The sequence below is a fragment of the Euprymna scolopes genome, chromosome 22 (assembly GCF_053919585.1).
Source record: "Euprymna scolopes isolate OS-2025 chromosome 22, ASM5391958v1, whole genome shotgun sequence".
NCBI lineage: Eukaryota > Metazoa > Mollusca > Cephalopoda > Sepiida > Sepiolidae > Euprymna > Euprymna scolopes.
Window position 1 is genome coordinate 2112061 of NC_136503.1, and position 27733 is coordinate 2139793.

A 27733-nucleotide genomic window follows, 5' to 3' on the forward strand; every position below is an offset into this window, starting at 1 on the left:
GACAGGAATGGGTGTGTGCACTGCTGATGTATTCACTCCCAACATAAACTTTATATTGGTCTCCCTGACATCACTTGTAACGGTTAATGGGAGAAGGTATTGAATGCACTTGATTTAAAGTGCTCCCGTAACCATTGTTCCAAAACTTCCCTAGTATTTATTGCATAAACGTAATCTACAGTTACTTAAATAAATACTACCACATAATCTTTTGAAATAGTTGAACAAAAATCCAACCACATCTATTTGTATGCATAATTTGCATAACTGTTTTAAGTAGTATATAATAAATTAATGTCTAGTGTTCAGCATTTGTAAATTTATTGTCTATTTTCCTATATATATGCAACAGTTTCGTTGATATCAATAGTAATTAAAATGATTTAATAAATAAAGAATGAATTTTCTTAAAATTTTATGGTCTATATTTTCTAAGGGAGGTAATTCAAATGAAAACTTACTTTTAAAAATTACAATTGATTTTTATTAAAACATATAATATATGATGTTGGATGGTGTGTAATCTTTTACTTTTAAATAATAAAATGCAATGAAATGTTTCGGTAATTATTTTTTCTGGGTTACTGTCACATGTTGAGACTGTGCACGCATGCAGGATGGTCTGAAGCTAAAAAGCACCAAGTGATGAGATGAAGCTGTCAAAACTGACGTCGCTGGTGGTGAATAGATCAAGTGATTGAGCCCACATCTGTCGGAGTTAAAACACAGGCAAAGTAGAAAAGAACCAGTCAAAAAAAAGAAAAAACAACAGCAGCCACAAACTGATCCATTGCTGAATCTGCTATCTCCTGCTCCTTTCTCCATCCACAGGACAAGAAATAAAATAATCATTTTATATTTTTCTAACAAACGAACTTACGTTGCGAGTTTTTATTTTCTTGGCTGACAAGAAACTATTAATTTGTTTCTCTAAAATGCGTTACTTTAATTTGTTTCTTCAAAATGTGTCGCAAAACTTCAAGAAATTTTGTGATTGTTTCTCCTTGTTCACAGTAAAACTCTTCAACATGAAAACAAAAAACTCAGACGTGGGAATTTATTTATTTATCATCATTCATGACAATTGTTGCAATTTGTTTCATCAATTAAAAAGTTTTCCACGTGTTTGATTATCCTATATACCAAATTTCAATTCTGTGGATAAAAAATTTGTTGAGATTATAGGTTGAGGATTGTCCTCACACACATTCTCACTTTTAGGGATGTATAGATTTGATATACCAGAAAACACTGTGGGCCGCATACAGCTCGCGGGCCACATGTGCATGGACTGATATAGCTGATAATATAGATAAAAGGAAGAGAAAAAAATATATGGCAAACTATATTGGAGTGATATTGAAACCTATTATGAACCAATTCTGATGTACTGATAATCATGGCGGCCATTTTCAAAAATATCCGCCATGTTGGTTTTTTTTTGTTTGTTTATCATCATTCGTGATGATTTTGTTGACATTCGTTTCCCTGATATCTTTCTATTAAGAATTATTTCTTGAAAAATATCGGCTACTTATGGGAGGGACTAGATGATTTGAACGTGACACGTTCAGATTGTTAGTCCGTTTCGGAAACCATTGATACACTGTCACCATTGATCCAATATCACTGCCCTAATATTTGGATTGAACAAAAATCCTTATTAATTGTTATAATTAGCCGTAGTTTGCGATTTTCTTGCCAACTCTGCCATCTTTTACTAAGTTTCTATCTATTCCACTCACCATCTCTCATAGTGTATTATTTGAAAAGCCCTGTTCTTATTTCATCAAGTTTCTCTTTTTAGGTAAGAAAATAGGAGCCTATTATAAACAATATGAAATATCGTCACAGTTATTAATACTATTTCCATCCATAGTCTTGAGCCCCTAAGAGGCATAGGCCATCTACAACTTTATAGATGCTTTTGTAGCGACTGAGTTCTTTTCACAGGGTGAGGGTGCTGGCCCCACGCCCAACCTTCCCAGAAGGTACATATAGCGCCTAGCCTTCCTAAATGGTCACCCATCTGGTACTGGCCAGGCTCAACGTTGCTTAACTTCGGTGATCTGGCGAGAACCGGTGTATCAGTTTTTTTATTATCATTATTTAATGGATATAAAGACAGAATAGAAAGAGGCAATTTCTTTTATTTTTTTGGGGGGGGGGGTCTTGATTCGTACTTACACGAGTTCAATCAGTGACTCAACGGGTCACGTTTTTCTAGTTACTGTTTAACACCAAACAAAAACATACAAAATCAAATTCAAATTTTGATTCGAAGGCAAATTTGTTTAATGGATGCCTCTGTGAATGACAAAGAAGGATTCAAATTCGCTCGGATATATTGTACTGTCAATTACATGATTTGGAAAAATCAAATCAGAAACCCCATCCACAGCAAAAATAACCCACTTCTGTTTAATTATTCATTAACAATGAACTGTTTCTAACATGCATTTTTTTCGCCAGTAATTAAAGACCTTAACAATTTTCGTAATTAGGATTAATAATTTTGGTATGAAAAGTAAAAAAAGTAAAAAGAAATCGCAGTTTTATTAAAAAAAATTTTTAACTGCAACATTTGTTGAAGTTTTTGCGATGAAACTGTTTTCCTTATTGTTATAAACTTTGCAACCTTAAAAAAGATTGTCGACGCAGTTTTTTATGAAACTTCATCTAAAGTAAGACATTATCGTCGCATTTTCAACATTTGGCACTTGTGCAGTTTAGTTAAGACATTAACAAATGAAAATATCGAGAAAAAAGGTTATATTGTACGTATCCGTTGTGGACTGAAGATCTCCGAAAAAAATTTCATTTAATTTGATCGAGTAGTAGTTTTTTTTTTTTTTTTTTTTTTTTACAGCAACACGTTTTTATGAGAGCGCGTTGAAGTCAGCCATTGTGAAATTTGCTGAAGCTGAACAACACGCCACGGGGAGATAACTCCATGTAAAGTGCCGGCACTCCCTCCCCATCTTTAATACTAGCTTTACTTCCTAAAAATCGAACCTTTTGCTCGGTATCATAACAAATTGTTTTTTCGCTGTAAAAAAAAAAAAAAAAAAAAAAAAAAAAAAAAACTACCTGATGAAATTAAGTGAATTTTTTGTTGTTGATAACTTCGTTTCATAACTGATACGTGAAATATAACCTTTTTTCAATATTTTCATTTTTTAATGTCTTAACTAAACTGTACAAGTACCCAACATTTTAATAAAAACGTATAATTCTTCTAAATTCATATTAAATTCGTTTCTAAAAAAGAAAAAAAGATACATTAGTCAATGAGAGTTATTTCCCTTACATCGGCGCATTACTTTATATTATTTTATTAGTGGTGGGCCGGGGCATCTTGCTCGGTTGTAAAATACGCTTAAATATATTTTAATTCATGCAGATTTTGTATTTACTATTACAGAGCCAATATTCCTTTGATTATTATATTGTACCCAATATATAGTAGCAATTTCAAAAGTTTGTTCTTTTTAATGATTTGGGTGCCATCAACGAGAATCGAAACCAAAAACATTTTGCACTCAAGCTGCGAGCTGCGTTCATTTGAGATATCGACACATAGATAAAAAAAAGTTTTAAAATTAAACCATTTTTAGCTCTGAATAGTTTTACGCATACGTAAATGTAATAAAAATATATGTTGCAAGTTGGAATGAACATTTTGCATTTCAACTTCCGGCATACGAGGTGCCTTAAATAAGTTTCCAAACTTATTTTGTACTGGCATTTAACATTATCATAGATTCTTGAAAATGAAATATGTTATTGCTATACATATAATGAGATGATTGACCAATTTTTATGGTTTCAAGTCAAAATGAACAGCACGAATTGGAATACACACTACTAAAGCCTAATTGTTACAGCTGGTGAATTTCAAAAATGCAATCTGAACGTAAAGACACTTTTGAAGAACGATATGCAATAAAATTCTGTTTTGGCATGAATGGATTGCTTCAGACTGCTTTTGGACCATCTTGCATGAATCGAGCATCAGTTTTTTAGTGGCATAAGAGATTCAAGGTAGGCAGGGAGTTTGTGAGGGATACGAGAGGGGTAAGTAAGTCAGAACACCAGAGTTTATTGGCCAAATAAAGAATTTCATGGATAAAGACTGTCGTGTGTCTATTGAGACAAGAATTGCACAGTTTGATGTCAGTGTGGGAACTGTACATAATTGTTTGTGAGGAACTGAAGATTTGCACAAATTCACCAGTTCACAATTCCATCCTTGTCACAGACTATTTGACCAAGATGGTCATTAAGATAAATCCACATCCTCCCTATAGTCCAGACCTTGCTCCCTGTGACATTTACTTATTCCCTAAGCTCAAGGAAAACGTTAGAGGCTATCGTTAGGAGACAATCAAGGAGATGAACGAGGGTCATTGACATATTCACACAAGAGGATTTCCATGAGGACTTCCAAAAGTTGTTGGAACAATAAAACAAGTGCATTGCAGCCAAAGGAGATCACTTGAAAAGGAACTAGAGTTTCTTGTGTGTGTGCTATCAAAAAAAGTGTCCATACAAAAAAGTCTGTCAACTTATTGAAGGCACCTCTTATTTCTGTACGCATTATTCATCTCTCCAAAGATTTTACTCGTTATAAACCATCCTCAGTGTATGATTTCCTGTTAATTTCATTATTATTCTTATTCACTAGTTTTCACACAGGTCATCATGAAAGAATTCTCTTTGAAAATAAACTGGTGTCCCCTGGACTCACCATCTCTTTTGATAACCTTTGCAAATTAGTTTGTGTTATCGCAATAGCCGTTTACTATTGATTTTTCATTAGTAGCGATCATTAGTCTTCCTAGAATTTTGGTGGCACTAAGCTTCCCTAAATTCTCAGTCCTCTTTACACGCATCCAGTGGAGGTCTGGTTAGTACTTTTTCTTCTCGATCTTTCCATTTTCCTTGCATCTCCTCACTAATTTGGTATATCACCAGTTTTCGGTGACACTAAAAATTTATTGGGGAGAGGCAAAGCAGGGAGGGGGGTAGCAACTTACAATTCTACAGTTTCTGTTTTCTTGATTCCATGTGGTGCTTCTTTACGTATTACATCCGTAGCAGTTTCTGTATGTCCGGCTTGCGTCTATGGCTCATGTGTATAAGTCTCCTCATTCAAGAGTTTTCTTTAATACTAGCAGACCACCTAGCATTGCCGAGGCGTAAACTTCAAATACGCTTAAAAATGATTTTTTCATTAATGTAGATTTCATATTTATTATTATACTAAACTGGGTGCCTGGTATTGCCCGGGTATTTGAAGGTGTATGTTGAGCAAAAACATGTGGTAGTAGGCATGCAGGCTCGAACCCATACCGCAAAGGAGGAAAAGAACATGAAAAAAAAAAACGTGACATCTTTGCTGTTGCACCCATCGTCAAACCGGAAGTGACGAATGTTTAAATTAAGGCTAGTCAATCGAAAAGAGGAGACGACTTTCGAAAATATCGGCGAAAAAAAGCGATCCATTCCTGTAGAAAAATGACCAGTTGAGGGTGAAGGAATTAATGATTTTAGCCAATTTTTTTATATTTATCATCCGAATGGTCGATCTTCAAAACGTTACCAATCTCATGAAAATCCGACGCCTCTGTCGAAAGTTTCAGGCAAACAAACATACATACATTCATACATTAAAACAGACTAGTGAGATGTATATTATAGATTATATTGGACCCAATATAGGGTAATGATTTTAAAAGTAAAAAAAAAAGAAAGAAATGACTCGCGCAGCACCACTAAGAATCGAAACCAAAACGTTTAGCTTATGATTTACTTTTTCATTTAACGTTAATGCCTGAGCTATGAAGACATCTTTGCTGCAAAGCTAAAATTTAAAACATGAACCAATAGCTATTACGTTACACATGTATATTCGTAATGCTGTCGTTTGGCCTTCATCTGACAAATTCCATTTTTTTAATTTTCACATTTTTGCACAGGTTTTCCCTGGATGAAGCACAAATATCAAGTTTCAGGTTCAACTACCCTATATATTAAGTTTCATGTCTGTAGGCCAAAAACTGACAGAGAAGTTTGGTAGGCAAAATTTTTTAAACAAATATATATACGCATACATAAATATATATAGAAAGAGGTTGTGTTTACTATAAGCTTTTTACGCAAATATTACGCAATTATAAATCACGTTGAATATCTGCATGAATATAATTACACGTAATAGTTAACTTAAGATGATCATCCCATAAAAAAAACTGAAAAAACTAATATGAAATTAATCAAAATGAATGTTTAAAAGAATATGTAAATTAGCTAGATTTTTTGCAGATGAATGTAATTCCACGACCCATATATAACAAAGTTGTATTTTCTTTTTAAATAAATAGAAAGAAAGGGTTTTTAATATGAATAGCAATACACACACAAAAAATTATTGATTTCAGCTGTTGTTATTCGTTATATCTTCTTAGCCATCCTTTTGACTCGAATCTCTCTCATTCTTTTTTTTTTTAATTTTTCGGTATTGTTGCTAATGCTAAATTTTTTGTTATCAATAGGATAGCACGTGTGTTATTTATTTTGTGTTTCACGTTTACATCCGAGTGACTGTCGTTTAATTGTTATGGACTTCTTTTTTTTGTAATAAATAATTTTACAAAGAATTCTTCATAAGTTTTGGTTTCAGTTTCGATTCAAGCTGATGCACCCAAGTCATATGGATATATCTTTCTTATTTTTGAAATCGCAACTTTATAATCGATATAAAAATCGATAGAACATTAACAAAAGAGCTGCAATAATATCAGAGCGTCTCCATTTACGCTGAGCATCCATAGAATGCCAACGTCAATATATTACATATGAATGAGTCCCTTGTGGAATTTCCACAGGTCCCACTACTTATTATTATTATTATTATTATTATTAGTAGTAGTAGTAGTAGTAGTAGTAGTAGCAGCAGCAGTAGTAGTATTGCAGAAGAATATCGATGTAAAAATCAAACATTTAATTTCATGTACCTATTTACTATGCCTCCCCACAGGACACCAGGGTCGTTTTTTAACGTGGAGAAAAGGTACAAAAATAAAAATTGTCTCAGTCGTAAAGAATTTCTCCTCCGCCGAAAGAGAACAAGAAAATGAAGTGCAGCATCTGAAGAACAGATACTACACTTTGATCTTGACCAAAAGGCCAAAATTTCATGTAACTACATACGGTTTGACACGAAACCTTTACTAAGGGAAATAACTGTTAATATCTGAGTTATTTCCCTTGAATCTCTTTTCATTTTTCTTAAAGGGATATATTCATTGTATTTTTTAAATATATTTTTAAATTGTCGTCGTCGTATTAATACTACTACTAATAATAATATTATCATCATCATCATCATCTACTACTACTACTAATACTACTACTACTACAAATCCCCGATGTTTTAGGCGGCCTTCAAACCTCTGCAATTATAGGTACCACCAACATCCTTAGGAAAACCCTTGATCTTTGAAGCTCCTAGTTTGAAGCCGGGATTAAGGGAAATCCTCTGAAAATGAATCCCATCCCTTTCTAGAGAGACGTTCGTAAACGAAATCAGAATAATAATAATAATATTAATAATTATTATTATTAAGAAGAAGAAGAAGAAGAAGAAGAAGAAGAAGAAGAAGAAGAAGAAGAAGAAGAAGAAGAAGAAGAAGTCGTAGTAGCAGTCCAAAATCCTTTGGGACACGACGTTACAAACAAACAAACAAACAAACAAGCAAGCAAAAATTCCTATCTTTAGGGATTTTTATCCTGGGCCTCAAAATCAAGAGATTAGAGCATTAATGACCTGATCCCTGTTGATTGCAGTGCGATGCTGGTTCTGTGCAGCTGTAGGACGTTTACCCTCCCAGGCTTTGCTGTCTTTCTTTGAGGTTAGTTCATTGCTAATCGCCTGAGACGCCCTTACTGATTTGACAATTTAACTCATTATAAATGCAATGAAAACTAAAAAGTTAAATGACGCGGTGATTGAATGAAAATCGTCATCGACCTATTATTTATTATTTTGCAAAAGAACAAGGTTTCTTTTTGTTTCAAAAGTTTGTATTATATATATATATATATATATATATATATATATATATATATATATATGTGTGTGTGTGTGTGTGGTTGTGTGTGTGTGTGTAAATGTGTATGTATATATATATATATATGTGTGTGTGTGTGTGTGTGTGTGTGTATGTATATATATATATGTGTGTGTGTGTGTAAATGTGTATATATATATATGTGTGTGTGGTTGTGTATGTGTGTAAATGTGTATGTATATATATATATATATATATATATATATATATATATATATATATATATATACGTTTTATTTTTTATTACCGTATCTTTCTGTTAAGTTACATTATTGTTTCAGCTACTTGGCCGTTTTTTTTGGGCGTCTGTAGCTTCCTCAGACTTTTACAGAAATGTTTGCTATTTTGGGATGAGAGAGCGAACATTTCTGTAAAAGTCTGAGGAAGCTACAGACAGCCAAAAAAAAACGGCCAAGTAGCTGAAACAATAATGTAACTTAACAGAAAGATACGGTAATAAAAAATAAAACGCATATCTGCTCTACAACGGTATTGAGCACTTTCTTCAGTTTTTATTAACTACCATTTCCACTATATATATATATATATATATATATATATATATATATATATATATATAAATAGGATGATAGAATCTCCCATCAATTTCGACGTATGAGCTTCTGCCACAACCAAGTTGCTCGGAAATACCACACAGATGATTTGTTTATAGTGGTGAAGGCTTTGTGTAGAACCAAGAACACTTTTTCTTATTACTGCTAACCTTTGTCGATGCAGACGACTGCAACAGGACCGAGTATACAGTCGACTGCAGGTTTTTACATGAGAGTTTCCTTCTCCGAGATGCATGTTTTAACAAAGACTGAGGATGCATCTCTCCCAGTGAACTAATGCACTCCCAGATACCGACATGGAAATATCTATGACTCGGTGCAGTACATACAATGCCTAGTCTTCCCAAATGGCCACCCATCTGGTACTGGCCAGATTCAACGTTGCTTAACTTTGGTGATCTGGCGAGAACCGGTGTGTCAACATGATTGTGCTGTGTATATATACATATATCAGGTTATGATGATTATCAAAACTATCTCGATTAAAGCTTAAAATCATCGATTAGGCTTACAAGAAAGTTCTTGCGGAATACTTTAATTTGGTTTCAAATGATTATTTTCAAATAAGTTTTCACTATAACACCTTTACTTTATATATCATTTCAAAGGGTGTCATCGTTTAAATTACAGTTGTTTTAAAACAGTTATGTCTTCTTTTCAGAACGTTGAGTACAAGATGGAAAAAAAGCAAATTCGCAAAATTTAATTATTTCAATAAAAGCTAGGCTGAACAACTGCTGAAAAAGCTCAGGATATGAACGAAGTGTTTTGCCCAGGAGCCACTACTACACGAGCAGCACAATAGTTGTTTAAGAAATTAACATGGCGACGAAAGTTTTGAAGATAGTGGTTGGCCTAGGATAACAACGATATATTAAGAGTGTTAATCGAATCCAACACACACACACACACACAGAACTTGGTTCAGAATTAGACGTAATATATACAAGGATTTCAAACAATGTGAAATAGATTAGAAAGATAAAAATAACTTAATACATGCATACATGTGTACTTCACAAATTAACAACACCAAAAGAAATGCAATTGGGAAGTGTCATTATTAGAAAAACAAAAAGAACTAATAAATGTTTGCCTCACAAATGCAACGATAACCAAAAGAAATGTCATTGGGAAGTGTCATCACTAAAAACTTTAAAAAGCGGTTGCTCACAAATTGACGGACAACTAAAAGCAATACTATTGGGAATCGTCATCATAAGGACAAAAACTTAAATGTCATCATTAGAAAAAACAAAAAAAACTTAAATGTGTGCCTTACAAATTGAATGACAACCAGGTAGCGATAAAGCTCCACGGCACTTTCTGAAGCCAGAGTTGCACTAAAAGATGATGCTGACTCTTTGGTTATCTGCATCTGGTGTCATTCATTATAGTTTTTGCAATGTGAAATCATTATGGCAGAAAACTACTGTTAACAAATGGATGAACTGGACAAGAAACTTCGACAACACTCAGCATTAGTCAACAGAAAAGGCCCAATTCTCTTCCACGGCAATGCCCAACCGAACGTTGCTAAACCAATCCCGCAGAACAAATTGGGTTACAAAACTTCTCCTTATCCGCCATACTCTTCAGGCCTCTCACTTTTTTAAGCATCTCGACAACTTTCTGCGTGAGAAATGCTTCAAAAACCTAAGCGATATCAAAATGCCTTTAGTGACTTCATCGCCACCAGAACGCAAGATTTTTATGTTACCTGCATAAATGCACTTGTTTTGTATTTTGGCAAAGGTGTGTTCTATTCTGATGGATTTTATTTGATTTTTATTTGAGTCGAGATATGTTGATCTGAATTTAAAAGTTAAAAACTCCAAGATCTTTCTTGTCAACCTGATATATATTGATATAAGCATATACATATATATATATATATAATAAATATAAATAAATATGGTATAAAGAGTTCCCACTTACCCAACACTCCTAATGGATGTATACCATTATTAAATAAATTAAAATATATATATAAATAAATGTTTGTATAAAGCTTTAAATAAAATACGCAGAAGTTTCTCTAGAGCACTTTCGGCTATCATCTCGTCAGCAGGAAAATCGATAGCGTAACAAAATAATATTATCTCAAAAGTTTAAAGAGTTCTAATGGGGAACTACTGAATGTGCCTAAAGTACGAGGGCAAACTAAAATTAAATTTATTGTCGTTTAAAAACGATTAAAATATTGGCACACCGAGGGGAGAAAAGAAAAAACAAACAAGGTGGGAGAAAAGATTCAAAGTTCCCCAGCACAAAGAAGGTTTACGCACCGCGATAGAGACAGATTCCAAAATCTTTAAATGGTTTCTGGAGTCCGCTCTATGTAGCACCTCGAACCATTCTATTTTATATCTATCGCCACAGCACGGATTGTCAACCAAATGCTGGCCAATAGCAGAGTCCAAGGCTGCAGAAGGAGGGAGACTACCAGATTCCATCCTCCCTTGTCTGATTTCAGATGGAACATGTTTTTATAGGAATCAAAAGATGCAAGGATGTTCGCCCAACATAACTAGCATCGCACTGGCATTTGAATTGATATAGAATATTGCTATTTTGGATGTAAGGCAAACTATCCTTGCGAAAAGAAGGAAAAGCAGGTCTCATAGTGTATACCAAATGCAAGGACACAGAATAGAAGCAGTTGTAAATACTTCTGCGAATCTGTTTGGAAAGTCTATTATTCTTATCCCCAATCCACAGTAATTTTAAATAAACCAGGCATTTTAAAGTTCCAAACTTTTTAGGGGATTTAAAATCCGCAACCTTTATGAAAATACAGTCATCAATAAGGTCAACAGGATAATCATTATTGATGAATATTTCCCTGATCTTATCGAGTTCGGCATCTAATCTGTTAGGTGAACAAATCATGAGGGCTCTATGTACCAAAGTATTAATTAAGCCGACCTTACGTGAATTCGGGTACAAAAGACCAGTTGACATATAGGCCAGTAAATGTCGGCTTTCTATAAATTGTAGTGAGAAAGCCCCCCCCCCTTGAACGTTCGACAAGAACATCCAAGAAGGGAAGCGAATTGTCGTCCTCACTTTCCATAGTGAACTTTAGAGCCCCATGCAAAGAATTCAACCTATTAAAAAATGTTGACGCTTCACTTTGCGATGGATAAAAGTGTCGTCAACATATCTGAAATATGTAGTGGCTTTTGTTGTCGAGTTAAACAGAACGGATTCATAGTATCCGACAAAAATATCCGCTAAAGTTGGGGCCAATGGACTCCCCATTGAAACCCTATCGACTTGACAATACATGATATCACAAAAACTAAACTCCACAAATTTTGTACACATTAAAACGAGTTCAATAAGAATCTCTTCAGAAAACCGTGGAGCAGTAAGGCGACCACCATAGAGCGTGTCGGTACATATACATATAGTCTCATCCAACGGTATGTTGGTAAAGAGACTAGAGACAGAAAGGTTGAATTGGTAAAGAGACGAGAGACAGAGAGGTTGAATTCTTTCAATATTTATTTTCATCATCAATTTTTCTTGTTTCTTTCATTGCTCTATCTATTGATATTGAGCTTTTTTATTTCTAGGTTCTTATTTTAATATAATATTTATCTTTATATTTTTGTAATTCTATTTCTATTTCTAAGGATTACAGGATTAAAGGATTACCATTGCCGATTGGAGAATGTATCTAAGAGAACTTTGCTTTGAGCATTTACTTAAAAAAAAAATCCTTTATTGCTTGGTCCTGGATTTGACCTTAAACTATATCTGATGGTGAGGCCCAGCTTGCAGGCTTTGCAGAGTGTGGAGCCACCCCTTAATTGCCATTACTCCCAGGTCCACTCTGACCCAGAGTGGCAGTACCTGTTAGGATCCCAACAATGGGTTAAATAAAAACCGACTTGAAAAAAAAAAAAAAACAAATACATTCCATTAAAAACTTTTTCTTCAAAATCACTGGATTCGGCATTAAATGACCTGAAAAGGGTTGATATGCCGTAAAACAAAAACAAACAACCAACCAACTAACCTATATTGCTTTAATTCAAAAAATGTTTTATTAAAATTATATTTTCTTACACAGACTTTTCACAAAATGTTTTTACAAAAATTAAAACTATATTTTGTTTAAATGAGACTTCACTTCAAAAAATGTTTTGGAAAAAAATCCAATATTGCTTTAATTCAAAAATTGTTATATTAACATTCAATGTGTATTTATGAAAGATGAAAAACACGAACACACGTAGATTATCAGAATCGGTAGATAGGATGTAACACCGATTAGTATTTATGCAGTATAACGACTGTTTTTTTTTGTTTTTTTTTTTACACAGTGATCACCACTTATCAAGGCCCGGAAGCCACTCAGGGATAAGGGTTATTGCAAGTACATCACTGTTGGAATTGTCCGATTATTTCAGTAGGTACCAAAGGAAAGTTTTGTTATTTTTTCTATTTTCCACAAAAAATGCCGGCATATTTTTCAATGAAAAAATATCATTTCTGTCACTACGACAAAATTCAATGAACAATTAATTGAAAACTGAAACTATTCTTGAATAATTATTTCCCAATTGTTACAAAATTTTTTAAAAATTAAAATTAGAAAAAAAACATTCATTATAAGGTCAGTTTTACAAGTATTTATTTTTTCTGGTAACAAAAATAGTTTTTCATGTTTTTATGATTTTTTTTTATTTTTATGATTTTTTTCTTTATATGATTTTTTTAAATTCTTTATAGAATTTCTTTTTGTTCAATGTGGTGATCCCCCAATAAAAGTTTTAAAATAGTAATATTGTTTTCTTTAGGGCGACACTTTTCATTCCAACCTGTATTTAGAATTCTTGTTATAATAAACTAATGATAGCAAATAATTTATGATTTTTTTTTTTGTATAAGGGTTCAAGTGCTTAGCGTTTCAGCAATTTCCGACCTTTACTTTAAACCACCCGTTGCTTTATTGAAAACTAGCTGGTCACCCAACGTTGCCCTGTCATACAATACGCTTAAACATGATATTTTAATTCATACAGATTACGCATGTATTATTATAGAATCAACCTTCTATTGAATATTATATATTACAAGGAATACTTTGCCTGGTGGACAAATTCACAAAAAAAAAAATAATAATGGTTTGACAATGAATGCCCTGGAAAAGTCACTTCTGATTAATGTTTAGTTTTAAAATATGCAAAGAAATTATTTTAAATGGTATCTCTTCTTTTACCGTAAATTGAACTAATTAATAAGAAAAAATTACAATAAAATGGTGAGGTATGCCCGGAATTGAACAGGAGGATCATTCAATCTGTAGTCGAATGTTCTACTAGTAGGTTATATCTCCAGATTATAATAAATCTATTTTTTTAAAAAGAAATGATTTTCTGAAATTTTATTATCTCCCTTTGCCGATGTAATGTAAAATATTCCCCTGTAAAAATTATTCTTTTTATCTATAAGAGAGAAAAGCTATTTTTAAGATCGGATTTTTTCGATTTTTGTAATTATCGGATGAATATCTGTACAAAACATATCTAAGAACACTGCCAGACATATAAATTAGCTTTGTGTGAAATTTGAAAAAGATAGGCTCAGCTGTTTCGAAACCTATGAGGAAGGAACTCACACACACAAAGTGATTTTTATATAATAGTAGATAGATAGATAGATAGATAGATAGAAATAGAGAAATAGAGATCGAGATGGCAGGGGCAAAATGAAACAAGGGAAGACAACTTTATTGACTAGAATTTTTTAAATTCACCACTTATCAAGGCCCAAAGGCCACTCGAGGATAAAGGTGAATTAGTTAGATGAACGATGTGACTACACGGTGAGGATTAATAATGATGGTGAAAACTATACAGAATTTGATTATTTAAGAGGACGCCTCAACACAAACTTGTTTACATTGGACTGGAAAACAACCATGTTTTAGTGAGCCAGGAAGCAGCCCATTGGTAATGTTTTCCACAAACGGATAGTTCATGGAAAGAAACTTTGTTCCTGGAAGTTCTATTTAGTTTTAAGTACAAAAAGAAAGGAAAATTATTTACAATGGTTGTAGCTAGACGAGTCTCTATTACGAATATTTAACAGGAGGAATCATAAACTGAAGCCCAGTCAAATATCTACCATGAAAATAACGATAAAGTAGAGAAAGAGGATGTAGGGAAAAGGACATTCCCCACCAAATTTGGAGATTGGTTTGGTGCGCTGTCGAGACATTATATAAGGCATATCTCCTCACATGTAGAGGTTTCTATATCCGCCTTATTAACCTTATCGGTAGAAACTGTAAGAAAATACATGGTTGCTACGGTTCGACAGGATGCTTTATTTATCCCGACTCTAACCAGGCAAGAAAAGAGGTCGCCTCACTCCAAGAGTGCTCCTCCTAATTTGCATCATGTAGAAAATAGACTTTGATACTAAAGAGTTCCACAAACCTTGAGGATAGAAAAGTGTTAAAATCCCTGCATCGATTAATATATTAACATCAATTGTATTTTCTATCACCCCCCCCCCCCTCATCCCCCTAATTTTTATATGACCTTCATTGGGTTAGACTACACTTAGGTTTGGATGATTATTATGCCTCTAATTTAAACAAAAAAATGTATATACATTCTGGCATCTTTCATTTTTGAAGAATGTATTCGACTCCTACACAGATCCTACTAATAAAACAATATCTCTTTCCTTTCAGGTAAGTATTATTTTATTAGAAGGTTTATTACAAACATGGCAGACCCTTTCAAGTATTAACGTTTATTGTACTGCACACAAGAATTATCTGTTTACAGGCTCTCCCTGCAACCAAATCTTTGGTGAGAAGGAGCTGCAACATGTTTAAGGACTAGCAGTTTTTTTTTTCTTTTTTTTTCATGAAAATCGCCCCAGACAAGGTATGAAGCCACTTGATGTAAAGAGATTATAATTCAAAAATTATACTACTGGAGTAATCCTGGGAATCAAATGGCGTCCTCTCTTACATCTTTGTGTAACAGCTAGTGAAAAGGGAGCCTTTGGGTCGCTCTAAACTATAGCCAGCCACTTAGCTTTATTTCACAATTAGCTGGGGTGTATCAAAGCTTTTGGAATAATGTAGTTGTCAATTGTTTTTATAAGTGTTCAAGGCTACAAGAAAAATCCTCAAATGATAAATGTTTAAGAAAATGTTACAAAACTGAAAACTTATGCAGTTTGATAAACAATTAAATGTTTTTGCATTTGGTATAAGTTATTTGTTGTAAACTTGTTTTTTTTTTCACCCAATTTTTTTTTTGTAAACTATAAGAAACTTTTGCTAGGTTCATTAGAAAACTAGAAAAAGGTCTACGCAGACACTAGGCGAAACTATTAAATCACTGAATTTGATTAAATTGGAGAAAGGCAGCTTTTTTAATCAAAATACATGATGTAATAAATGCACTAACGAGACAACAATTCAAAATGAATTTGGATACGTGCTCGGCTACCGCGTTGTCTTCTGTGTGAATTTTTACCAACCTCTCCCTTTACATTGCAATTGAAGATTGTTTGAAGTTTTTGACAAATTAAATTGAATTTCTCAAATTTATAAAGATTTGATGCAGTGTTACTCATCTGATTTGAATTTTTCTGACTACTTGTGTGTTATTTCACATTGCGATCTAACCTTTGATTTGCTTCAGGTGTATCTTGTAGAATTTTAGAATCTTGCTATCAAACTCTTGACTCTGCACAAAATTTCAAACAGAATTCTTCATTTAATCCTCAAAGGTAGTATGCTCTTGTCCGTGAACCATGACTGGGCTGAAGTCCTAAGTAATCTGTAATTGTATTTTTGAGTTGTCCGCACTGAAGATTGAACCGACCATCTCTAGAAATGTAAATTTTACAACTGGATTTCACCAAGTATTCTATCAACTGCATCACGAGTCCATGTGATTTATTTAGGACTTCTATTATGTTATGGCTGACAGAATGAGAGCAAGCTACCCTGTGGATTAAATAAACGGTTTTGTTTTAAATTCCCTGCAGATCGCCAAGTTTGAAAGAATGAGTTTGACAATATATTCCTGATGGTCGGATGCTACATCGACTAAAATGCGAAAATAACACTTAAGATGAGAACAGTAATTCAAAGACTTTAATACGAATAATCAATCCTCATCTAAAAAATGTTTCTTTCTTCTTTTTTTATTTTGATTTCTTTAATGCATTTTTTCGGTCCGATGTGTGATTGTAGCAGTTTATGAAAACACGAAGTATATAAACTTGGATGAAAAAAAAGACTAATCCTGCCAACCAAATATATATGAACGTGTTCTTTCCTTCAAACTCTAAGTAATAAGCCGGTAGAAGCCAAATAGCCTGTCCACAAAACCACAGAGCAAGAAGAAAAACACCTTTTGATAGGGACAAACGAAGATTCGGTAAGACTACTGGCAATATGCTGAGGTACCACAAAAAATACTGCGACGTTAAGACTTTGTTAAACGTAACAAATATAACGGTAGATAAAAACCAACAAAAGGACAGGTTGTAAAAATAAACCAAAGACACACCTAAAACAAGAATTGCTTGCGGAAAGAACAAGGATAAATTAATCCATGATATGTACGCTTTCTCGGCACACAGATACAGCATGTAGAAAAAGACAGAGAAGTTGTGTCGGGTATCTTTTCGGCTCACGTGATAAAGATAAGTTTCTTCAAGAAATGTCCAACCATAAATCATAAAAAAGAATCCCGTCAGTATGCCAAAAGTGGCTATGGATATACCAACAAAAGTGATTTGATCCTTGTTTGGTCGGAAAAGAGTCTTTAGTTTTTCGTACCAAGTAGAAGCCTTCGAAAAACTTTCAAGTTCAAGATATAAGTAGATTGACAGCGCATAAATTATCGGGTAGATCTTCGCGTGCACTGACAATCCATAAAGGACAGCTGCTGTCTTTATTTTTCTTTTAGCAAACATTCGTAAAATTATGAGAACCAGGAAGGTCATGATTGACTCGGCATTGCCCCGGCTCGATACGGCAACGGGCAGGGGGTTGTACAACCAGAGCATACAGCAAAGTATCGAGGTCTGCATCTGATGACCGTTAATCTGCAACAATTCGTAGATCATGGCCGCTGTAAGGAGATCAAAAGCTATGAACAACACTTTCCCAAAATGCATCGATAAGCAGATGTTTGGCAAGAGAATCCAAGAAAGAAGAGGCGTGTAGCGATAAGTATGCCTTTCATACGGCGACATCCCGAGTGAGACAAATTCAGCCGCATCTGTGAAGACATGATAATCAATGTCCGTGTAACTAACTTCAAAGTTGGCGTCTTGCCAAATGCCATAAGCTGCTAATAATATTCGGAGCAACCCGCCAGCAGCAAGATGCCACCAGAGAGAGAGGTGGAGCATTTTTTTGCCAGTCCGCAAAATAAATCGACGTATTGACAACAGATGTTTCTTCATCTTTCTTGTCAGTTTTTTGAAGAGTCTGATCAAAGATAGTTGAAAGAAGAACCTGGTCGAAGATAGATGGAGAGTGGAGGGTGGTAGATCAAGATTCTGATTCAGGTGATTTTAGAATCTGATTGAAATTTGTTGGGGGAGGAGGAGGAAGTAAATCTGGTCAAAATTTGTTGGAGATTGGTGAAAGCTATTGATGAAAAATCTGATTGAAGCTTGTTGAAGGAAAAGTTCAAGTTTCACTGCATTGCTTGATTTCTTCTTGTCTGTACTTGTCAGAGAACTGAAATCAGAAAAAACAAACATAAGACATTGAGTGAAAAAAAATGTAAATTTAATTCATATTGAGAAAGTTACATCAGAATCCAGGTTGTCCTCGATGGTCGTCATACATCAAAACAAGATTTAAATGCAGCTGTGCCGCAAGGGTCAATCCTTGGACCTTTATTATTCCTGATATTTATACATGACCTCCCTGATAAAATAGTCTCTGAGATGGGTATATTTGCTGATCACACCATGCTCTATAACAGACACGAGAGTAAAACAAATGAAAACATATCTAAAGAAATTGTTAAAACTCTAGAGGAAGACCTCTAATCTAGTGGAATAGGGCCGTAACTGGTTCGTAACGTTCAATGCTGCCAAGACTAACCTTATTTCTTACTTGTACTTTTTACGGCGTTCAGCTCCATCCAACAAGTTCACTGCATCCCGTATAAAGGCTGACCAGGCACAGCGGTCTGAGGCTGTTTCTGTTATGAGCATAAACCATTCGCAGTTCCATCAGCGGAGCCCGTAGAGGCGGGGCCAAGCATTATTTCAGCATCAGGTTTCACCGTCCTGAGCCAGCGCTTCTTCCAGCTTCGTGGTGGTGCTGGGTTAATAGGTTCACAAATGAGATCACCTGGGTTTTAACGAAGTGCATGGCTGAACCAACAAAGGCGTCTGGCAAGGAGGGATTGTTGGAGGGATTGTATCTTGCAGCGTGCCCAAACTATGTTGTTAGAGATTAATTGTTGCCAGTGGACACGTAGGATGCAACATAGGCAATGATGGTCGAACACCTCCAGCTTGCGAAGGTCACTTGCACACACAGGCCAGATTTCGCAGCCATAAAGCAGAATAGTGTGGACCGAAGCCTGGTAGATCCTGATGTTTGTGTTGAGCCTTATCTCTTTCCGAGACTAGAGTCAAGATCGCAGTTGACAGAAGGCAAGACAAGCAGTGCTGATGCAGTTGTGGATATCGTCTCCTCCTTGACCATTTTTTTTTTACAAGGAGGTCACCACTTATCAAGGCCTGGAAGCCACTCAGGGATAAGGGTTATTGCATGTACAGTATGTTGCACGTAAGTGTTGAGATTTCATAAAGTGTCTACTTAAGGAGGCGGTTCATCAGGAATTTGTTTACGTTGGATTTGAAGACATCGAAGTTGTAGACTGGTGGGAAGCAGGCAGATGAAACAGAGTTCCACTGGTGTGCTGTTCTAAGAAAGAAGCTGTGTTCATGGAATCTACGTTTTGATTTAGGCAGAGATAAAGAGTGGGGGAAATTTTTGACAGTGGCTTCAGCTAGACAGGTGTTTTTCGTAAAAGATTGGCGAGAGGGGACCAAAGATTGGAGCTCAGACGAGCACTTGCTATGGAAATAACGGTAAAACAAAGACAGGCTCGCAACGTCTCTTCTGTGGGAGAGAGGTTGCAGGGAAGAGAAAAGGGCATCCCCCACTAAGCCACGAAGTCTATTTTGTACTCTGTCAAGGCAGGATAGGCTGTTTTTAGCAGCTCCTGCCCAGATATGGCAGCAGTATTCCATCCTTGGATGTACTTGGCTTTTATATAGATAGAGAATTGCATCAGTAGTGAGATATCTTCTGGAGCGGTAGAAGGAACCTACTATCTTTCCAGCGACCTTGGCAACAGACTTGATGTACATGTTCCATTTCATATCAGGAGTAAAGGTCAAACCCAGAAGCTTGTCAAAACATTGAGCTTCTCCTAGGCAAGAGCCATCCATTATAATTGATGCCAGATGGGGATCAGAGCGTTGATGATGTAAAGATAGGAGCTTGGTTTTAGATGCATTAAAGGTAACCAGCCACGTCTTCCCCCACTGAACTACATGCTCGAGATCAGAGGAGAGAGAATCAGAGAGAACTTTGTCATTTACAGCCTTTGATGTGTTGCCATAGATGGTCGTGTCATCAGCATAGATGTCAACGAATGATTTAAGTATGTGTTTAGGGAGATCATTGATGTAGATCAAGAAGAGAGTTGGGCCCAGGATGGACCCCTGAGGGACTCCAGCATTAATACTGCAGGCCTCTGATTTTTGTCCATCGACCACTACTCTTATGAGCCTATTAGAGAGAAATGATTTAATGATTGAGAAAACATTTCCAGTTATACCGTAGCTGGAAATCTTGTGAAGTAGGCCTTTATGCCATACCTTGTCAAAGGCCTTTGATATGTCGAGAGCAATTGCCCTAGAAAGGTAGCCTTTGTCAAGCCTGTTGCCATGGTGATGGAGCTAAAGTATTTAAATCGATTGACCCCTTTCGAGGGTTTCCATGTTTAGGTCTACTTCACAAGATCTCCAGCTATGGTATAGCTTGAAATGTCTTTTCAATTATTAAATCATTTCTGATAGGTTCATAAGAGTAGTGGTTGATGGGCAGAAATCAGAAGCTCATAGTATTAATGCTCGGGGCTCCATCCTGGGTCCAATTCTCTTCCCGATCTACATTACTGATTTTCCAAATCACTTTCTTACATCATTCATAGACATTTATGCTGCCATCTATGGCAACACATCAAAGGCCATAAATGACCAAGTTCTCCCTGATTCTCTCTCCTCTAATCTTGAGCATGTGTTACAATGGGGAAAAAGTGGCTGGTTATTTTTAATGCATCTAAAACCAAGCTATCTTTACATCATCAACGTTCTGATCCCTGTCTGGCATCAATTGAAATGAATGGCTCTCATCTCGGAGAGGCTCCATATTTTGACAAGCTTCTGGGCTTAACCTTTACTCCTGATCTGAAATGGGACACGTACATCAAATCTGTTGCTGGAAAAATAGTGGGATCCTTCTATTGATCAAATAAATCGATATCTGCTGATGCAATTCTCTATCTATATAAGAGCCAGGTACGTCCAAGGATGGAGTATTATTATCACATCTGGGCAGGAGCTGCTAGAAAGGACTTATCCTGCCTTGACAGAGTTCAGAATAGACTTTGTAGCCTAGTGGGGGATGTCCTTTTCTCTTCCCTGCAACCTCTCTCTCACAGAAGAGACGTTGTGAGCCTGTCTCTGCTTTATCATTATTTTCATGGCAAGTGCTCGCCTGAGCTCCAATCTATGGTCCTCTTTGCCAAACATTCACAAGAAACACTCGGCTAGCTGAAACCACTATCAATAATTTCCCCCACTCTTTATTTTTATTTTTACATGGAGTTCACCACTTATCAAGGCCCAATGGCCACTCAGGGATAAGGGTTATTGTGTGTACAGTAATCAAAGGGACAGTGTAGCAATAGTATTGGAGAATTGGTAAGGTGTCATTACTTAGGGGGGGCGGTTCATCAGGAATTTGTTTGTGTTGGACTTGAAGACATCCAGGTTGAAGTCGGGAGGGAAACAGGCAAGCGGAACAGAGTTCTACAGGCGTGCAGTTCTAAGAAAGATGCTTTGTTCATGGTATCTATGTTTTGATTTAGGCACAGATAGGGAGTGGGGAAAATTATTGACGGTGGTTTCAGCTTATCTATGCCTAAACCAAAATGTAGATTTTATGAACAAAGTTTTTTTCTTAGAACTGCACAGCTGTGGAACTCTGTTCCATTTGTCTGCTTTCCAGCTGACTACAATATGGTCGTCTTCAAGTCTAACATAAACAAATTCTTGATGAACCGTTCCCCTTAAGTAATCCAATTTACCAAATTTACAATTCTAACGATTACTATGATATTGTCTCTTTGACTACTGTACACTCTTTAACCCTTATCCTCGAGTGGCCTCTGGACCTTGATAAGTCGTGATTTCTTTGTAAAAAAAAAAAAACGGTTTTCAGTTGAAAAAAAACCAGCAGTCAGAAGCTTAGTCTTACTGGCGTTAATCTTCATTGATGCGTTAGATTGCATTTTGTTTATGACTGATTGGATGTCAGTGAAGTTTTCATCCAGAATAGCTTCTTTCCTTTCATAATTACAAGAAACCTTTTCAACCACTAATTGCCATTGCTAATGATACACTGCCTGAAAGTACTTCTCTCAAGCTCCTAGGGTTAACATTCAAAGACAACATGAATTAAAACAAATACATTATGGAAATTGCCAAGGCTGCTGCAAGGAAGGTGGCTTCTCTCTACCGTGCTAAAAGGCTACACACATCTGAGAGTATCTTGCACCACATGCATGGTGCATTGTTGCGACATATGAGCTGATGCATCTGCCACTACTCTCTCACTCCTAGACAGCTTTCAAAAAAGAGTCGCCAACCTAATAGGTCCTGAGCTATCAACTCCAACCTCTGTCCAATCACCGAAACGTGGCATACTTGTGCCTGTTTTACAAGTATTTCAATCGCAAGTGCTCTGACAAACTACGAGCACTAGTACCCCCTCGACGACAATACTCTCGAGAAACCTAACAAGCAACAAAATCCCACCCCTACACAATAGAGATCCCTAGATGCTGTAAAGCCTTCTATTCAATATTGCTTTTTCCCCTCACGCTGCTGCACTTTGGAATTCCCTCCTGGGTTCCTGCTTCTCTGACTGTACTGACATGCAGAAATTCAAGTGTAATGTGAACAAACATCTTGCTGCCTAACTCCATAAATAGTATCCCTGCAGATCTTATCCTAAGTAGTAGCCCCTCACAACTAGGTGGCCTTGTGCCTTGTTTGGAGTGAAACGTCAATAAAAAAAATATTTGTGACATTCTCAAAATGGCATCAAATTTGGTCCTCATTTTCTATGTAAATATTTCACTATTTTTGAGAATTCCTTCGCAAGCAACATTTAACACAAATACCTCAGCAATACAACAGTGTGGCAAGTACATGTTATCATGTAGCCAGTTTTGCTTTTCTGGTTAATGACAAGGGGCATAACTCAAACATTGGACGTTAATAATCCCAAAAATGCTGGCCGACAGCTTCCACCGATGAAATTTTAAACAAAAATACTAGATAAATTGACATTTTTTATGAGAGTACTCAGCATAGTAAAACACCCCCAACCACCCCATGTTAAAAACAGCTTTCGAGGTTAGGGGTGTTTATTCCAAAAGCCATTCTTAACATGCAGAGGTTAGGGTAATGGGTACTCTCGTAAAAAAATACTGATAAATTTGCGTAAATTTTGGTGCAGGGTCTTTTTTGACCCAATAGCCGAGTCTTTGTGAAAAAACAGCCTGAAAAAAAGGTGGGGGGGGGGGCGAGGGATAACTTCAAATAATTCAAATTTGCGAGACTTTAGAAAGTCATTCTTGGGATTGGAAAAAATTGAAATTCGCCTTAAAATTTTTTTTTTCATAAGACTACTTCGTTTGGTGCTGATGTGTCCCCTGTATTCGCAGTCTTCAAGGTGTTCACATCTATGAAAAATGCCATTTCCCCCAATTTTCCGTAAAAATTACGGTACTGGTCGCGGTAAGAGTTCCCTGCCGAACACCCTCCAAAAACAACGATGTCTCTCGTTTCTCGCGCGGCCGCAAAGGACATGTTTTAGTTGCCATAGTAACAACACTTTTTATCGACATTGTTGTACTGTTTAAAGACAGTACTACACATTTATTAATAATATCTCACTTTTAATCACTTTTATCGACTTTTTAAAACTTTTTTTTTTACTCTTTTTAAATGACAACGTTAATGTTTATGAATATTGAAATAAAACATTATGTTTATGAATATTGAAATAAAACATTACTACACATTTATTAATAATATCTTTTTTTTTTTTTTACTGTTTTACTGTTTGTGTCACTTTTATCGACTTTTTCTTTTATGAAACTTATCGGCGGTTCTTGAAATTTACTTACCACAAAACTTGTCGGCGGTTCTTGAAATTTACTTACCACAAAATGATGATAGAATAATAAATTTACTTACGTTTAATCAATGTTATTTTCTTTTTTAAATAGCATTTTCTTTTTAAATGACGACGTTTTTACTGTTTATGAATATTAAAAGAAAAATAATTACTAAACATTTATTAATAAGAAAATGGGTGCTAGTGCACTTATGATCCGCGCTATATTTTAAATCGTATTTCTAAGCTTAAAGTTTAATGTTTTTTTTATTCAATTGTAAGGTTAAAGTAGAGAATAGGTACAAACACCCTCCCCGTGTTAAGAATGGTTTCAACAGCTGCGCGAGAAACGGGAGACATCGTTGTTTTTGGAGGGTGTTCGGCAGGGAACTCTTACCGCGACCAGTACCAAAATTACTTTTAACTATAAATAATTTTCTACTCGATGAATTCTCATAATTTTTTTAAAATATTACTATTTTCGACAATTAAGTAAGTATTGTTGTTAAAAAAAAAAAATCACAAATACCGAAAATTATTTGGACGCGCGTAGCATTACCGAAACGATTGTTTTTGTTTTCATTATATTAAAGTCAAAGGAGCGGGGGGTATTGTCGATTAAACCCTAAATTGTCGGATTGTAGAATTTCGAATCATTAGTTAATATTGTAGTTTTAATATAATTTTAGTGGATGTTCGGAAAAAAAGCGGCCTTTTTTTTTTCGTTTCTCCCCCCCCCCGGCGCTTAAACAGGGAAACAACCTCAATCTTAATCTGAAAACCGATCCCCTAAATAAATAAATAAAATAATAAAAACAATAGTTATTTCAGTTGATGTTCATGAAAAAAAAAAATGAATAGATTCGTGTAAAAAGAAAGCAAAACAACGAGTTTAAAAACGCACCAGAAAAAAAGGCATGATTTGAAATCGATCGGTGTCTTATCAGAGGTTGTCCCCTATTCAAAGAAGTTCCAGAATTGACGAGGATGCTCAGGCATTTATTTATTTATTTTGTAGGCTAGCGGTCTCTATCTCTTTGACGCTGACTTTTCAATTCCACTCAAAAACAAACAAAAAAAAACTTATCTTGCTTTTGCATTTATTTGTTGTATATTTGGATATTTTTCACTTCTTTGTTTTCTTGCCTCTTGTAAAACATGCCTCCAAAATATTAGGAAGCGTGAAATGCAGTTTTATACTGCAAATTTGTCTTTTCGGTTTTTCGCCACATACAGCTAAAAAATATCGAATATAAAAATTGGTTTAATATCGTTAATAGCATACAAATCAGTGCTTATTTAGTATTACACTTTTTTGAAAAGAAAATTTTTTTCTTTTAAATAACAAACTAAAGTGCAAAAAAATCTTTGTACGTACTTGTCACTAAACAAATATGTCATATTCCAAAAATCACGTACGTTGATCAAATAGTTTTTGTTTTGTTTTTAACTAAGAAAATCAGATTTTACAACTAAGCGAATACGCAGAGCTTTATCGTCCATGATGAAATAAAGAAAGAGGGAGACAACTCAATTCGAAGTATCTATATTAAAATCAGATTTATACTGGATTCAGTTGAGTATTAAAATCGCCAAAAATCGTAAAATTTTATTTTCTTAGTTAAAAAAATATACTTGACCAATTTACGTAAGTTTTGGAATATATCTTCGTTCCTTGAAGAGTCGGAAGTTTTTTAACCTTTAAAATCATGTAAAAAGAACTTATTTAATTTTTATATTTTTTATCATTCGTTGGGAAACTATTTAGTCAGTAAGTCATTTAATCACCTGTATATATCAACTTGCTCTCTCGAATTCACAATAGTTCTAGTATTAATTTAAAGGACAGTTGTTTACTATGAAACAGAAACAGAAACACTGTTTTTCGAGGATTTAAAAACAACTATATATGTGTGTGCATGTAATTTGAAATAAGCACATACTTGGCCTTCGGGACAAGATCAACGTGTAGTATATGTTCTTCATATGCTGCGCTTCAATTTCTTGTTCTCTGTCAGTGGAGGAGAAATCCTTCACGACTGAGACAATTTTTATTTTTGTTCCTTTTCTCCACGTTAAAAAACGATCCTGGTGTCTAACTCTGTCCCGTGGGGAAACATTGTAAATAGGAAGCACACCCAATCTGCTAATCAAATGTGGTATTTCTATTGGAAGAAAAAGAAAAATGATTGCTAAAAAAATGCAGAGGAATAAATCGCTAAGATTCCGGAAGTAGATTTATTTCCATGTTACACCGTTTCCAAACCGGTAAAAGTTTTCCACTTTTCACGTGGAGTCAAATCACGAAAAAAAAATATATCAACATGAAGATAAAATTACTGTCACGAAATCCAGACGATTATGTACGAGAGACAAAAAAGGATATTCATAAAGGTAAAAAGAAATCGACATTTTGTTTTCTGTCAGAAATTTCGATACGATATGTCTTTGATACACATAATATTTCAATTGGGTTGATAATGGCTTGCGGAAATTGTTTTTGCGATTCCAAATCTTGTAATACCAGTCTCGTCTCAAATCGGTTGATTTTTCTGGTGCTTACGCAGAGAAAGTACCGTGCTGGAATAATGTTATTTAGAAATCCATTCTTAACATAGGGGAGATGTTTGTGTTTTGTAACTATTCTGTACTTTCACCTAACAATTTAATAAACAAACGAGGTGTTAATGATAATGCACTAGGTATAATTTTTGTATGAATTTTTGACACCCCTAACACGAAACTGCGAATAAAATATAAAAAACTCGTAATTTCTCTTTTAAAAGTGGGTTATTTATTTTCTTTATGGATTATACTTCCAAAATAAACTATTAAAGTTGTTTTAAAAGTAATAGAAATATTTAAAAAAAAAACAAAAAAACTAATGAATTTTACGAACTCAATATTTTTCAATTTTTAAACTTTAAAAATCTATCAATTTTTCTATCGATTTTATTTTTACGATATTTTCAGGGTCAGTGTGAAATTTTATGCTCTTTCCAATAAACCGAATATAATATTTTAGACAAACGTTTTTTTTTTTTTAATTCACGCCCCCCCCATTTTCAAGTGTCTATTAAAAAGTAAATAATTAATTTACTCACCAAAGTTTTATATATCACAAACTGAAGAGAAAAGGTCAATAAATAATATATTCAAATTTAAAACAAAAAAAAGTAGTGTTTTTTTTAGAAATTTACCTGTAAAATTCGAAGTTTAAAACCTTTTTTTAAACCACGTTGTTTGTTTTTTCTTTCTTTTTTTTTTTTAATGAAACCTTGGTTCTTGCTCCTTTAATTGAAAAAAAAAATTGGGGCTTGAATTACATTTTTTGAGTAGTTATAAGCTTGGAAAGACAGGGGGTCGAATAATTCACGCCTCCCATTTTGAAATGTCTATTAAAAAGTAAATAATTAATTTACTCACCAAAGTTTTATATATCACAAATTGAAGAGAAAAGGTCAATGAATTATAACCCTTCCAGTGCAGAGCTCAGCCCAGGTGCATAGGCTCGTGATTGA

At 34.9% G+C, this 27733-nt stretch overlaps 2 protein-coding genes across 3 annotated transcripts in view; one reads left to right on the forward strand and one right to left on the reverse strand.

The window, feature by feature from the left end:
* Positions 1-16828: 16828 nt before the first annotated feature.
* Positions 16829-26449, reverse strand: LOC145243848 (GPI alpha-1,4-mannosyltransferase I, catalytic subunit-like). 2 transcript variants are annotated; one of them, XM_080106877.1, is made up of 2 exons: positions 26156-26449; positions 16829-18452 (listed from the first exon to the last, which is right to left on the reverse strand). In XM_080106877.1, the coding sequence occupies exon 2, from the start codon at positions 18170-18172 to the stop codon at positions 16901-16903; it is 1272 nt and encodes a 423-aa protein (XP_079963003.1). In that variant the 5' UTR covers positions 18173-18452; positions 26156-26449; the 3' UTR covers positions 16829-16900. The 2 variants fall into 2 exon arrangements, with proteins under 2 accessions (XP_079963003.1, XP_079963004.1); XM_080106878.1 differs by having other exon boundaries at positions 25117-26429.
* Positions 26371-27733, forward strand: part of LOC145243847 (DDB1- and CUL4-associated factor 13-like) — a 52302-nt gene continuing 50939 nt past the window's right edge. The window contains exon 1 of the mRNA XM_080106876.1: positions 26371-26606. Within this exon, the coding sequence (XP_079963002.1) occupies positions 26459-26606 (148 nt within the window). The 5' untranslated portion in view covers positions 26371-26458. The remainder of the gene's footprint in view (positions 26607-27733) is intronic.

Excerpts from the sequence above, each read along its gene's own strand:
- LOC145243848 (XM_080106877.1), bottom strand. The coding sequence starts at position 18,172 with ATGAAGAAACATCTGTTGTCAATACGTCGATTTATTTTGCGGACTGGC.